This window comes from Equus przewalskii, chromosome 29, assembly GCF_037783145.1.
Source record: "Equus przewalskii isolate Varuska chromosome 29, EquPr2, whole genome shotgun sequence".
In the NCBI taxonomy this organism is placed as follows: domain Eukaryota; kingdom Metazoa; phylum Chordata; class Mammalia; order Perissodactyla; family Equidae; genus Equus; species Equus przewalskii.
The window spans coordinates 28,778,846-28,794,378 of NC_091859.1; the positions used below are offsets into that span (position 1 = coordinate 28,778,846).

The following is a 15,533-nucleotide window of genomic DNA, read 5'->3' on the forward strand; positions in this document are numbered from 1 at the left end:
AAAACATATGGTTACACAGAAACTTGTACAAGAATGTTCAGAGCAGCATTATTCATAATAGCCAAAAAGTGGAAGCAACCCAAATGTCCATCAATCGGTGAATGGATGCACAAAATGTGGTATATCCATACAATGGAATATTATTCAGCCATGTTATTAATCCATACAATGGAATATTATTCAGTACTGAATATTTAAGTACTGATCATGCCACAACACAGATGAACCCTGAAAACGTACTAACTGGAAGAAGCCAGACATAAAAGGTCATATACTGTATGATCCTATTTTTTGAAATATCTAGAACAGGAAAATCCATAGAGACAGAAAGTAGATTAGTGGTTGCCAGGGGCTAGGGGGAGGGTGGAATGAAGAGCGACTGCTACAGGTTTCTTTCTGGTGTGATAAAAATGTTCTGGAATTAGATAATAGGTTACACAATCTTATGAATGTACTAACTTCTATTTAAAAACCACTGGATTGTATTCTTTTAAAAGGTGAATTGTATGGTATGCAAATTATATCTCAATTTTTAAAAATTCCAACAATAAAAAAAGGAGGGGGGTTATATTCTTCAAAAATGTCAATGTCATAAAAGGAAAAGAACATACATACATATAGAGAAAAAGAGAGAATAAAAGATAAAGCACATAGGTAAAATGTTAACATGAGATGAATCTGGATACAAGGGGTACAGGGATTTTTTGGTACTGTTTTTATTTTTGCAACTATCCTACAAATTTAAAATAATCTACAAATAAAAAAATTTAAACAAAAAAAGACTGGGAAAACCATGATAAAATACAACTTTCTAAAATGATTTACTGTAAATGTGTTCTGTTTCAATTTCCTGCCAAATCTAACATGGCCATTCCCTCCAAATTAAACCATATGTCTGACTGGATAGGACTCTCCTCCCCTTTCCCTGGTTAATTCCCAATCCGATTCTGATAGCTGGGCGAAAATGACCAATACAGAAAAAGGAAAGATGCTAAAACGTTCCTCTTTTTAGGATATTGGTATTTTATAGACGTCCTAAAATTAAAGAATTACTTTTAGAAAACCACTAATGACACAATCAGCAAGAGAAAACGGTCAATTAGAAGCCAATCAAAACCCAAAATAACGTCTTGCTTCTAAAGGAAATATGTTTAAATGATTCTAGTTAAAGCAATATTTTGTGTTAATTTCTGGGTATACCATAATGGCTATTGTGGTAGTCTGAATAATGGCCCTCAGAGACATCCACATCCTAATTTCCAGAACCTGTGAATGTTACTTTCTGTGGCAAAGAGGGCTTTGCAGACGTGATTAAATCAAACCTTTCTGAAGTAGGGAGATTACCCCAGATTATTTGCGTGAGCCCTAAATGTAATCACAGCTGTACTTATAGGTGGGAGGTAGAGGGAGATCTGATAACAGGAGGAAAAAGCACTGTGACCACAGAAGCAGAGACTGAGCAATGCGGCTATAAGCCAAGGAATGCTGGCAGCCACCAGGAGGCGAAAGAGGAAGGAATGGATTTTCCCCTGGAACCTCCGGAAGGAACCGGCTCTGCTGACACTTGGATTTTAGTCCCGTATAACTCATTTTGGACTTCTGGCCTCCAGAACTATAAGAAAATTAATTTTTGTTGTTTTAAGCCACAAGGTTTGTGACAATTTGTTACAGCAGCAATAGGAAAAGAATATAGGTGTATAGATAAAACTGTGGAATTTTAAGCCTAAGTGCCTGTGTATATTAGTACTGATTCTGTGATACAGGTAAACTACAGAAAGGTAAGGATTCACACAGCTAAAGTAGTTCAAATTGCTACGATTCCACCTAACTGCCAAACATAAATGCCATCTTTTTGATTCACGGCTTTCACCTTTTATTAGATTGCTGGTTGCAACTACTGTTACATAATTTCATTATAGCATTCATCATTCTCACCCTAAATTCTTCTGAAAAACGTAACTGCTATGAGTGACATTTTTATATGTTAGCTGTTTCTGTGTGAACAACAAAGGAATGGGCATTGGAAGTTATAAACAATTTTTTAAATGCTCTTTATGGTTACAGCAGAATTTTCTCACTAAATTGACCTAAGAATCACTCTAAACTAAGATGGTACAGTGCTGAAAATCTCTGAAGAAGAAGACTGACACACAAGATGAATTTAGAGTCTACTCACATCACCACATCAAGGCAATGAGATTCTAGAATGTCCTGTGAATAAGCAGGTGGCATCCCTGATAGTCCTTCAGAGGACGGAAGCAACCTGGGGCTGATAGTTATTGCTCCTATAGCTTTAACTAAGCCATCTTTTAAAAATTAGCCTTGAAGAAGGAGAAATCAATCAATATTTTGCTTCTCAGATCTTGTCCAAAAAGAGAAAAGCTGATAATTTTTCAAATCAATAAACATCATGCACAGACAAAAATCATATAGCTATGTAGTTATAAATAATTGAAAAAGTGTTTAAAATCTTCTTAAAATTATCCAAACAAGAAGAAAGAAAGGACAATCCTTGTGTACAGGTATTTCAGTTACTGGCCAAATTCAGATCCTTTGGATAGTTTTAAAGATTATTACATGTTTAAAGATTACTACGTGAATGAATAAATGCCTTTATAGTTTCTCTCCAAGTTGTACCAAAGCATATCAGAGTCAGAGCTTAGATTACTCTCTAAACTAACTTTCTATTTCTTCTATTTCCACTTGTAATAGATCTTTTCGAGCCATATGCTGGCATTTTAATTTTTCTATAGTGATACTAATCTCTAAGGCAAGGCAAGATGCCCTTCCAGTATTTCCCTAATACTATGTCCTCTTGGAAAGGATCACATTTTTTGTTATAATCTATTATGTTATTAGACACATACTATGGCAAAAATCATTCAGAGGGGTATCGATCTTCTATTTTCCATATGTATACCACTTCCTGAATAACTTCTACTCATATTAATTGAATAGCTTTCAAAAGGAACAAAGCATTTGGTGAAGTGTTATTTATTTAACATCTGCTATGTATATGGCACTATGGGGTGCTACAAAAATAAATAAATAAAATGAGAACAGTTTTGTCCTCAAGAGCGTATACCCTCATAAAGGAAGGTATTACAATTATACAAACAGCTATAATGACCAGCTCAACGTAAAGCATGTCATAAGAGAAGTTGTCCATAAAGTGCGATAGGAATTCAGAGAAGAAAAAGATCACCTAAGAATAGGGAAATCTATGAATTTAGCATTGAAAAAATGAGGATTCTGACTGGCCTTCAAGGAGGGGAGGGGAACGACATAAAGAAAAGAGAAAAACTAGGCTGAAACTTTAAAACCTAAACCTAAACTTTAAAAACCTAAACACCAGGCTGAAACTTTAACTTTGTTCACTAATCAGTAAAGACTTAGGGAGACTACAAAAAATAAAGTCAATAGGAGTAAAGCTCTGGGCTTGCTCGTTTTGTCCTCTTTTGGAGAACTGGAGAGGTGAGAATGGGGAGAATTCCACATTTACTTCAGACGTCAGCAAATTTTATCAGGACTTTGCAAAAGAAAGGCAACATGCTGAATGACTGTAGAGCAAGCCTTAGCGCCTGCAACAGAGCGAACAGGACATGAGGGGAGCTGTTCAGCCACTTCCGAACAGTACCCCAAATTCTAAGTGAGGAGTTAAGTGAGGCTTCTCTCAGTGTCCAGTTCTTTGACAGCCATATAATACATGGCCTCTATTTATAACCAAAGCCTACAGCTGCCATGAAATCCCCTTTTTATCTCTAAAGACTGCTAAGTGCTTCCAATATAGTTCAGGAATTAAACTTTATTTCCAAGATCTAGGCATCTCAGCATGATTAATGGGGTCTTACAATGTCAGTGTGCCTGTTCCTAATCTTTGTATTCAGAATACCAAGACCAGGCCTACACTGCTGATCTTATGAGGCCCCCTAGTGTTCACAATGCAGACACTTAATAATCTGAACACACATTTCAGAAAAACCTTTAACTGTAAATAAACTACGGAATCAATAGGTAGCCCATTAAAGAAAATCATTTTAGGGAAATACATGATACAGATGAAATGTAAAAGATCTTATTTTAATTAATTCATCTTGAACTACTTTAAGCCAACTTTCAGAAGATAAGTAAAGGCGTAGAAAAGCCTAAGCAATATTTAATACTAAAATTTTTTCTCAAAATTATGGTCTGTTATCATTTTGTTTCACTTTTTTATTTCTTGACCCAGCTAAACTACTAATGTATCATATATAGCACTCAAAATAACACTCAAAAGCTTTAGACAGCAACACGTGATTAAGTCTTTTATATCACTTGTGTAATTTTAAAAAATAAAATTTAAAAAGTCACACATTATTTTCCTCAAAAGTTGATTTATCTTCTGGAGTCTCATAATACTTCGTCTGTATCATTATAACAATTGTCATATTTATTACACTATTCTTCAATGGCATTCTCTTTCTTACTGTCTTAAAACTGTGGCTTCAACTGAGGAGACACCCTAGTATTTAGCAAGCAACTGAGAAACGCGTTACAAATGACTTCACTGTAAGTACCCAAGTCTGCAAATATATACCCTTCTTTTTTATGCAGTGAGGGAACCCATCCCAGAACCACTATCAACCCTCCGTCCTCATCCCCACTGCTAACCCTCTCTGTTCCTGGGCAGACCCATAGAATTCCTGTCCTCTCAATAATATTAGGAAGAAACCTTTCACCCTCTTCTACTCCGCCCTTCCTCTCTCTTACCTCCTCCTCAAAGCGGGAGACACTTATCTACTTGTTAAGACTAAGGAAAGGGCACTAGCAGGGCTAACTCAACCCCTCACTGACTTTCTCTTTCGGGATCCAGCCTATTGATGACAGTCCCTCTCCCAACACAGTTAGCAGCCTGCCCCTGAGGGGTGAGACCTACAAGCGGTCCAGCTGTCTGCCTGTGAGTGGGTGAATGAGTTTAATAGAGTAGGAGGAGAATATAAGTCACATTCTCTAATATTAGCTGTAAGCTAATATTTCAATCCCTAACTTCAGAATCTATTTCTAAATTGTATAATAGCGTAGAGGAGAAAAGTATGACCAATTATCACCTCAACAATGTAAATGAGAGCCGATTACCCCTTTAATAACACAATTCTCATTTTCTGTGCTTTTTTCACCAGAAGGGAAAGGAATTGAGCATTACCCTGAATATACTTGAACAAACATCATTCCTTGTATATTCCACAACAACAATGAAAACCAAGACCTATGGAAACAAGATCTTACATTTAGGCCACTGATCATTTACTATCTTCTACTTTACATCAAGTAGACACATCTTCGAAATGAGAAGAATTTTCCTTGAACATATATATCAAGTCTTATTGAGTACTGTTTTTATGCCACTCATTAAATAATTTGAGGTAATTTTATATACTAAGTGAAGCTTCCCTTGATATCTCCAAAAGTAGTAGAAAATGACTGCCTTTCTAGGTTAAAGCCCTTACTTTAGTTCAAAAACATGTATCTGAGACTCATACTTCTTCAAACCAAATGTACTTTAGATTTTAAAGTATACCATAAATCTGCATAGAATCCATGAAATACATGAAGATAGGTGAATAAATGTTGCTTCTGGCTTGGCTTATAAACTATCTTATTTTTCTTGTATTACTGTGGGTTTCTGTTTTCTTGTAATTTTTTAAATCTGGCACCTAAAAAAAAACTACAACCAACTTTTAGCACTAAACCAATGCTCACAAATCATATTCATTTACATTGACAGCAGTCCCAGAGTATAATCTGCATTAAAACAATTCATTAGATTCTATAAATACTCGATCACTATTATCAAGAATCACATATATAAGATCATTCCAACTTCACATGGCATTCAGGCTAATTTTCACAGTGATTTTTTTTTTCTTTTTGTTAATTGCCATGTTGTTTTCTGATGGAGAGAAAAATCACTTAATTTCAAGCACCACCATAGCCTTATGTTTTGGGACAGTGGTACAACACACGTATCAGAACACGGCAGGTTAGCAACTCACTGGCTACACATTTAGAGGAAAGGGCAGAATGTATAGGCTATGACAGACCTGTGTTCAACCTTCCTATTGTAAATAGAGGGTAACACACACAACCTCTATGCTCCTCAGTTTTCTCATCTGAAGTTAGACATGATAATCCTTATCTTATAGAGTTTTCAACTCTCTGAGAAAAAATATATGAGAACTGCAACACATAAAGGTGTACAACAAATGGCAGTTATTGTTCTAATCAGTCTCAACCACAGTTCTAATATGGACGAAGGCCACCATGGATTTATGGCATTGCTGCAACAATATTTGTTTAAAGAGACTTTGAAGAACACACTATATTTAGTTTCAAGTCAACTTACCAAGACAGGAGTACAAACCCTGACTTATCCAAGCTAATATGGCAAGAGTTATGAGGTCACCAAAACTAGCTGCAATGGGTGTAGCAACGTTATCAGGATTTATGCCAGTCTTCTTTGAACCAACGATAACCCCAACCATTATTATTCCTAGAAGAAAGAAAGCTCATTACTTTTATGCTATGATTTAAAGAAAATCAATCCCCCTAAATACTGAAATATACAGACGAGACAAACAGCATATCAGTTCCAGTTAGCCTGCTTAGATAAGCTGACTTCAGCTAACAAAACATTTTACTCTAATGTTTTGGCAAAAATGCCTTTCAACAAATTCCAAGTGGGGATCACGGAAGATTTGAGAAGTTCAGTGTTGGATTTAAAGACCTGAAAAGCTACTGTAAAATAACATTAAAGCTAAAGTTTCAAATTTAGTAACATACATGCCTTAGATGTAATGTATTCATGTGTATCAAACCCAAAGATTTTATTTTAATCCTCAAATAACGTCACAGTCAATAAACCCATGTGAAAGAAAGGTGAGTCATATTTATATGCATAGCAGTTGGGAAGAAGACCAACAAAAACAGATTTGTTTAGACAGTGGTAGCCAGAAATGCTTGCTTTATCGTATTATTTAGAAGAACTAAGAGGAGGGAAGTATTAAATTTTGAACACTGGAGGCCAGAACACAAGAAGCAGTCATTTTTTGTAAAAGATATTCTTTAAACCCAAAGTTTCTGTCTATGAACCTACAACTAGAGAACAGAAGATGAAAATGTGATTGTGTATTTGTACTTTTAAACCTTTATTTTGAATGTGAATCATAGAAATGGGAAAAAAATAACAGTTATATCCATATGCAACTGTACAGATTTTCTCATGCCAACACATTCATTAAGAGGATGCAGTGCAGAGAAAATTTAAAATTAGTTATTTATGTGCTAACCATAAATCAACATGGAAGCCTAAATATGGCTAGAGAAAAAAACAATTTCGCCACATTTTTAGACTGAAAAAAGTCTCTAAATAATTTTATTCTAGCATGCTCATTTTATAGATAATAAAACTGAGGTCCTAGGAGTAAGGTTTAAATTCTTGCCTAAGGTCACATAGCTTGTAAGTAACTCCAGTCCAGTGTTTTTTCTACTACCTCATAAAGCCCATATTATTAAAAGTAGAATTTTTGTCTTGCTTCAATGTCTCACATTCTGGAGGCTTTTTCAATCTATGAACTTACTTTTCCCACAACATCATCGTAAAAAGAAAAAAAAGTAATAGCAGAAAAGTTTTTTAAATCTATTGCATGATAATCAAGATGTGATCAGACAGGCAGAATTCTTTTTTCAAAATCAGCACAGTGAAAGATCAATAGGCAAGTTCTCCTATGACAGAATGCCATCTATATCTTTTCAACTAAAAACAAGTATTTTGACATCGTGGACCAATGGAAAGAACTGGGAGTCAGGAAACAGGTTTTGACTCTGATTTTTCTGCAACAAGCTGATGAAATTGGACAAGTCACCTTAGCTGAGTCAGTTTGCTCACCTACAAAAGGTAGTTAATAGTGTCTGCTCTACATAGATACGGGTCAAGCTATTATAAAATTAGAACACATATTAGTCAAAGTAAGAAGCCTTAAACAAATATATTTTTAAAATCCTAATTTTTATGGTTATGAAAATGCTAGGCAATATAAAAAACTTGTGAGACTGAAAAATTTTAAACAATTCTTTATAAATGAAACAAAATTAGAAAGAGAACAGAAGCAAATAGCCTAAAGAAATAGCATGTCAATGCTTAAACTTTATTTTTCCCCCAGCTTAACTTCACTCTGCTTTGGCCAGTGTTAACTCCATTCAATTCTAGTAATTCTATATATAGACAAGGAACTACCCCTGACATAATTAAGTACTAAAACAAAATGCTTAAAAATATTTTAGAAGTGAGACATTCATTTGAATGAGATTCTCTAAATTACCAGAACCTGGCCAAAAAAGTTAGCTTCATTGTATGATCACCTGATATGAGAATCTTCCTTTTTTAACTTTGCTGGTGATACAAGGGTGAAAAGATCACAATTATAAAATAAAAAGAATGAAGTCTTTATGACTATGATTCCATAATAAGCTAGTTCTCTAGTGTAAAGTTCATATTAATAAATATAAAAAATGATATCCCAACTGAAAAATTCTAATATAGTTAATCTTTAAAGCCTTCTGGCTCTTTAAAATTCTACAGCCAACAACATGCTGTGCTAAGCATATGGTTATATTTGCATTGCCACAGAAACAGTGGAGAAACTTTTTTGAAATCTGAAACTTTAAAAAATTTTAACAGAGGGACTGATTTTGAACCTCAGAATTCCTGGAATACTTGTTACTCAAATGACAAGCCAGTAAATCCTCTGCATGGCTTCCAGAAAGGAGTTTCTCAATTTAACTTAGAGAAACAAATGAATATCTAGGCGATTTTCCTGATCTTGTTTTGGAACTGTACCAGGGTACCTAAGGCCAAGAGACCGCCTCAGAAAGCCTGTTGCACACTAAGGTAGGCATATAAATATATGTGAAATAAAATATTTCAAACCTTTGTAGATAACTTTTCTCTGCTGTTTTATAATGAACAAGTATCATTTAAATAAAAATAATCAACATGGCAAATAAATCATTTGCAAGTACAAGGCTGTGGAGTAGACATTGATAAATTTACTCACCCTGCAGAAGAGATGCAATGAAGGCAGTTGCTACACTGCTAGAGCACAGAAGAATGGAATGATCAAGATAGTATTTGCCCTCTGGAATCCAGCCCAATATAATCGCTGCCACAGCTGCTAGAAAACCAACTACTGTTGCTTGAACCTAAAAAATTTTTTTAATAAAATCCAACTGAATTATTCATTTCGAGAACACATTTTTTAATTTGATTATGTACATACGCACATAAGAAGTCAGCAGAAAGCATTACATATGGTAACTGAGCTGCCTTACCTTTTGAAGAAGCTACTATATTTCAGTTTTAATATTCTCTAAGGCGATAGGTTTTCAAACTGCCCTGATCCGGTGGCAGTACGTACGGAATGGGGTCCAGGAATCTGTTTTTAACAACCACCTCCAGTGACTTTGACGGTGTAATCCACAGATCATCTAAGAAAACACCAACCTTAAGACTGAAAAAACCCAATCCACATGACTGAAGTCTGAATCTAGAGGCAGTGTTGGCAAGAGACTGGATTTTGCAACTGAGTCACATGAGTTTGGCTCCTAGCTGTACCACTTAATCTTGTGGCAGGTGATTTAAATGCAACAAGAATTTATTTAGAATATACTTTGTCCAAGGTGTTATGCTTGGTGCTACAACAGTGGTAAAAACAGATTTATTCCCTGCTACAACAGAGCTCTCAGTTGGTGGGAGAGAGAGACATTAACAAATGACCTCACAGATAATCACAGTCATGATTAGTGCTATAAAAACACTAGTTCCTAACCTGTAAAATGACAATGATAACATCAACCTCGTAAGGGGTGAGAGTTAAATGAATTACATAACATATATAAAGTGCTTCCCACAGTGCTGGCACAAAGCAACACTCAAAAAAATAAATAAATAAAAAGGTAACTAAAAAAAGTAACACTGACTGAACTCTTCAAATCATACTGGTACAATGTTAGACCTAAAAGAAACCCTAAGAGATCATCTAGGTCACTGACTCTTAACTGTGTTTGTGTCAAGGACTCCTTTCACAATCTGGTAAAAATTTTACAGAGATTCTTTTCTCAATGAAAATATAGATGCACTTAATATCTTGAGTAGAATTTCTAGGTGCTCACAGATTTTGAAGCCAATCCATGTACTGGAATCCAGGGCTCTGGGAGAAAACCCCAAGCCGTCTGATCCTGTCATATAGTAAATTAAGGAACAGCTGGGGCTAGCGAGTCCAGATTTCCTAGATTACAGCCCCCGACCTCTCATTACAGTTCCTGCTGATGTCACCCACAGATTCAGAGCTGGGATTCAAGCTGTAAGCACCATTACGGCTGTACCAGTTGTTTAAATATTTCAGCATTTTCGTCCTGGTTGATAAATAATATAATATGTAAAAGCAGTAAAATTAATAAATGATATAAATTCTAGCATGGTGATTCCAACATTTTTCTGGTTTGACACTAAAATACAGAGCTAAGAAGCCTGCTGCAGACATCATGGCATGTCTATATGTACGCATCTATGTATCTAGCTGGCTGTTTACGAGGAAAGGGAAGCACACAGCTCAGATGAGGAAGTCCTGTTCTCTCAACCTGCAAAAGAAATGTCTAACTGTACCCAACAGAAGAGTGAAGTCTGGGTTCAACAAGCAGCTGCAGAGATTAGCAGGGGCCATAGATGTTGGTGTGGGGCACATCCCTCCCGGTGAGGTAATGGTTCTTCAATGAGATTAGGAACTTTGCTTAATTTGACAACTCATGCACTGGTTGAGGTGGCCACCTCGTACAGTTGTACAGAAATCTGTGACAGGTAATCTGCTTGAGATCCCACTTAATAGCCAGAAGAGCAAACAGCCCACCCAGTGAGACCACGAACCTCCTCTATCCTTTCCATTCTTCCCCACCTCCACCTTCCACAGCCAGCGCCCAGTCAGAGGAGCCTTTGCTAGCCCATCCCACTCCCCTCCCCATGCTCATCTACTCCACAAGCTTTAGCAGATGGAGCCTTGGAGAGAGCACAACCAGTGCCCCCCCTCCACTGCCGCCCCCGCCCCAACACACCCCCAAACACCTTTTCCTCTCCCTTCTGCTTTTGTGCACAGGTAACTGGGCTCCCACCAGTTGCTGCCTGACTGGCTGGCACCAATTGTGTCCTGATGGGCCTGTGTGGGCTTCCCTGTTTCTCATGCATCCTTGGTGGAGTGAGACAGGCAAAGACACAGACTTCAGGCTATGGCAACTAGGATCAGTGAATCCTCAGACTTCTCTGGCTCCCATCCTGACCAACAGTTGCATGGAGAGAGGAGGACAAGGGAAGGGTGGAGACTAAGAGTGGAAGGAAAAATTAAAAGCTGAGATGGAAATTACTAGGATGATTTGATGAATAATTTACAACTCATATTACTTGGTAAGAGTTTAGGGTATTTAAAGAACAAAATGAAATATATTTTCAAATTTTTATTTATAGATTAATTTACAGTAGTCTACTGGTTGGTAAATATTTTGATTATCACTCCTGCTCAGATTCCTGCAGTTTCAAGCTGAAAGGGATCACAGACATCTCTAATGCAATACTGTGACTTAAAGAGGCAAGTGAAGCCCGGGCAGGTGAAGTAGATTAACAAAGGTTATACAGGTGGTTAATGTTAGAGCTGAGATTAGATCCCAGATTTTCTCATTTCTAACCCTGTGATCTTAGAAGCAGCTGCACATTTTTTTAAAAGCCCATATTCCAAAAATTCCTTTATTTCTTTGTCTTTGAAATGCATTACATGAAATTACTTTTCTGCAACCATGTTCTCAACATTATGTCCTAGTGGAGCTAACATTAAAGTGAGCAGCATTCCCTAAGCTCACAGTTGCTAGAGCCTTACGGGGGCTGCAGTCTTACGTCCTGGGGACAGGAGAGGGCGGCGAGAGAGGAGGAGATACTCACCTGAGATTAGAGAGAGCTGTAGATAATCTATATATAATCCACGGTTTAGTGTATATATAATTGACAGTTTAATGTGTTCATTTATATTAACACTAGTGACATTAACAAACTGAGGAAAGCTCAGCTTCAACAAACATCTGGCCGTAATATATAAAACAAAGCTAAGTTTAATTAGAGGATTTACTTAAAAAAATCAAAGTAAAAAAATAGCATCTAAGCAATGAAGTACTAAATATTTATTTGTACAGATGCTAACTCAAATTCTGGCACTATTACAAACTTATGATAGAAAATATTTTGTTTTTTCTATATTTTGCATATTATGTGTTTTTCATATTTAGAAGAACCTGATCAATTTCCAGAGAAAGAAAACTTTCAGAGGTCATGGGAGCAATTTATTCTCACTTTTTCATGACACCAAATTGTTCTAAGTTCCCTGAAACAATTAAATGGTAGACTCAACAGCACTAAAATTTATTCCGCTCTTACAGGTAATTCCCAAGATCCGTAAACCCAAGATCTGTAAACAAATATGTGTATCACTTACCTGCTTTAAAGCCAAGTTGCCAATTATTAGGTTCCACTTTTCAATGGGTGAATCCATCTTCCCAATATTTACCTGTTAAAGTGGATATTTTCATGTATCACTGAATAATCTACATGCTCTCTACTCTGCTTAAACAGCAATGAAGTCTTAAAGCCAAAGATGATTCTTTGGTAAATCTGATGAGCTCACACTGCACTTTAAATATAACTCTGAATTTACTACCAGTCTTGCATCTCACATTCAGCTTGCCTGAGATATTCAGAAAAAATAATGTTTGTTTTTTACTTAATAACTAGCTCACAGGAACCAGTGGACCAGTTAATACTTTCCATCTGCCCACTGATGTTATTTTACAACTAACATCATCAAGTGTCATCCTAATATGCCGAATTTTATGTACTGAGGCCCAATATAAATAATTACATAATTTTTTTTTTTTTGAGGAAGATCAGCCCTGAGCTAACATCTGCCGCCAATCCTCCTCTTTTTGCTGAGGAAGATTGGCCCTGAGCTAACATCCATGCCCATCTTCCTCTATTTTATATGTGGGACACCTGCCACAGCATGGCTTGATGAGCAATGCATAGGTCTGCACCTGGCATCTGAACCGGCGAACCCCGGGCCACTGAAGTGGAGTGTGCAAACTTAAATGCTATGCCACAGGGATGGCCCCAATAATTACATAATTTGAGCTGCTAGCATTTAATTCCACATCATGAAAGTAATGTAATTTGAAGAATTACTGACAAAAAACCCAGATATAAACAAATCATTCATTTATATATAATTTATATTTGAGTCATGACTAAAACTGTTAGCAATAAAAAATTCATTCAGTTCATACATGAATTTTTTTTTTAAAGATTTTATTTTTTTTCCTTTTTTCTCTCCAAAGCCCCCCAGTACATAGTTGTCTATTCTTCGTTGTGGGTCCTTCTAGTTGTGGCATGTGGGACGCCGCCTCAGCGTGGTTTGATGAGCAGTACCATGTCCGCGCCCAGGATTCGAACTGACGAAACACTGGGCTGCCTGCAGCGGAGCACGTGAACTTAACCACTCGGCCATGGGGCAGGCCTCCATATATGAATTTTGATCATGTATCTCACTACTGTCATTTATACATCTTTCTGCTAAATGCAAGAATACTCTCCAAAAAAATAGTAGTATTGTTCACATATTCAATTGCTCTGTAAGCTAAATCATGCTTTTCAACCACTTAGGATTCAAATAATGTATGTCCAAATCTGACGAGTTTTTCGAATGCAGTCATTTGGAAAGCAATGAACAATCATTATTAAAAACACTATATGGAGCTGGGTTTCAATTATTCATCATCTGCTGGGTCATGGAAGATGGGTGAATGGGAAAAGTGGGAGACACAAGGATTGTTATTTATGGGTAGTTTTAACCATGGACAGACTACAGTTTAGCTCACTGGCTTCAGACCGGCAGGCGAAGCGCTACGTCAACATTTCCTCTATCAGTTCAGCAAACAGATTCTACTCCCTAACCTCACCCTGGACTGTAGTCTCAAAGCATCCAGCAGATGCAAATATTAAGATTTCTCAGTGTTTCAGAATAATTATTCATGGTGTCTTTATTTGCACATTTCTTTCCTAAGCCTGGAAATCTAAATTATTGATGAAATTTGTGTTTGTAGCTCTAGCAACCTGGGTCTTTGCTCAAATGAGTAATAAGGTACAAGCAATGTTTAAAGAGTGGACCTACCTCAGGTTTAGTGTTCAAAAAATAGGTATGAGAGAAATTAGTGTTATTTTTAATAACTTTTAGAAAGATGACTATAGGTATTGGAAACAATCTAAAATGATTCCATGAAACAGTATAAGATGTCAAGACTCCAGGATTGCTTGATGACCAATGGAGACACACGTATATTAAGCTCTAGGGAAAGATCAAGAAAGGTAGAGTGGCAGAAGGAATGAGTGCTATGAATTAGGTATGCACCTGTGCCAGATCCACTTTGTACCACCACCACCAGTCCCTTCTAAAGCCTAGAGCGACATTCTTCAAAATCCCCTTCCTTAGAGCTTCAGATTGCAGTCTACCAGTGAGAGGAACTTGCCTAAGATTTGAGAGACAGAGTGAAGGAAAGGCCACTATTTTTGGAAGGTCCTGGAGGTCAGGCATGGGAGGCACCCAGACCTCTTTGCGGCAATGCCCTCCTGGCTTTCCTCCCCTGCTCCAGCGCTTCCGGCTGTTTCTCTGTTCTTCCATCACAGGTCTTCACTTCAACTTCTCCCACTTTCGTGTAAGCCCAAACTGCTCTATTAGATTCCTTCGTGCCACAGTACATACCACGGCTCTCTTTTCCTGACCAAACCCAGACCAACAGAGCAACCTCGCACTATTGAATTAATCTGTTTTACAAATGATGATGATCACAATCTCTAAGTCTCCTCCAGATCTAGAAGTCTTGAATCTGTAATTCTTTTAGTCTAAGATAAATAATGAACAGCAAGTTAATGTATGATGTGAAATAAAATATATTTCACGAAATATAATTTGATATGAAATCATAATGCATCATGTGAAACAAAAAATAAAAAGTAGAATATATTCACAAATATTAATAACCTTTTTAACAAAGGAAAGACTTTTACAAGTAAGGATTAAAGAAATTAAACTAGAGGCCGGCTCAGTGGTACAGCAGTTAAGTTCGCACGTTCTGCTTCAGCGGCCTGGAGTTTGCTGGTTCAGATCCTGCGTGCAGACCTAAGCGTCACTTGTCAAGCCATGCTGTGGCAGACATCCCACATATAAAGTAGAGGAAGATGGGGACGGATGTCGGCTCAGGGCCAGTCTTCCTCAGCGACAAAAAAAAAAAAAAAAAGGAGGACTGGTAGCAGATGTTAGCTCAGGGCTAATCTTCCTCAAAAAAATAAAATAAAATAAAATAAAGAGAAACGTTGACTCAAATTTACCTAGTTAGGGAAAATAGTTATGGTATGG

The 15,533-nt window shown here is 36.8% G+C and overlaps 1 protein-coding gene across 9 annotated transcripts in view; it reads right to left on the reverse strand.

The window, feature by feature from the left end:
• Nucleotides 1-15,533, reverse strand: part of SLC41A2 (solute carrier family 41 member 2) — a 124,619-nt gene that overhangs the window by 51,868 nt on the left and 57,218 nt on the right. For all 9 annotated transcript variants that reach the window (XM_070600771.1, XM_070600768.1, XM_070600770.1 and 6 more), the window contains exons 4-6: nucleotides 12,564-12,635; nucleotides 9,093-9,237; nucleotides 6,383-6,529 (exon numbers count right to left, since the gene is read on the reverse strand). In XM_070600771.1, the coding sequence (XP_070456872.1) occupies nucleotides 6,383-6,529; nucleotides 9,093-9,237; nucleotides 12,564-12,635 (364 nt within the window). The remainder of the gene's footprint in view (nucleotides 1-6,382; nucleotides 6,530-9,092; nucleotides 9,238-12,563; nucleotides 12,636-15,533) is intronic.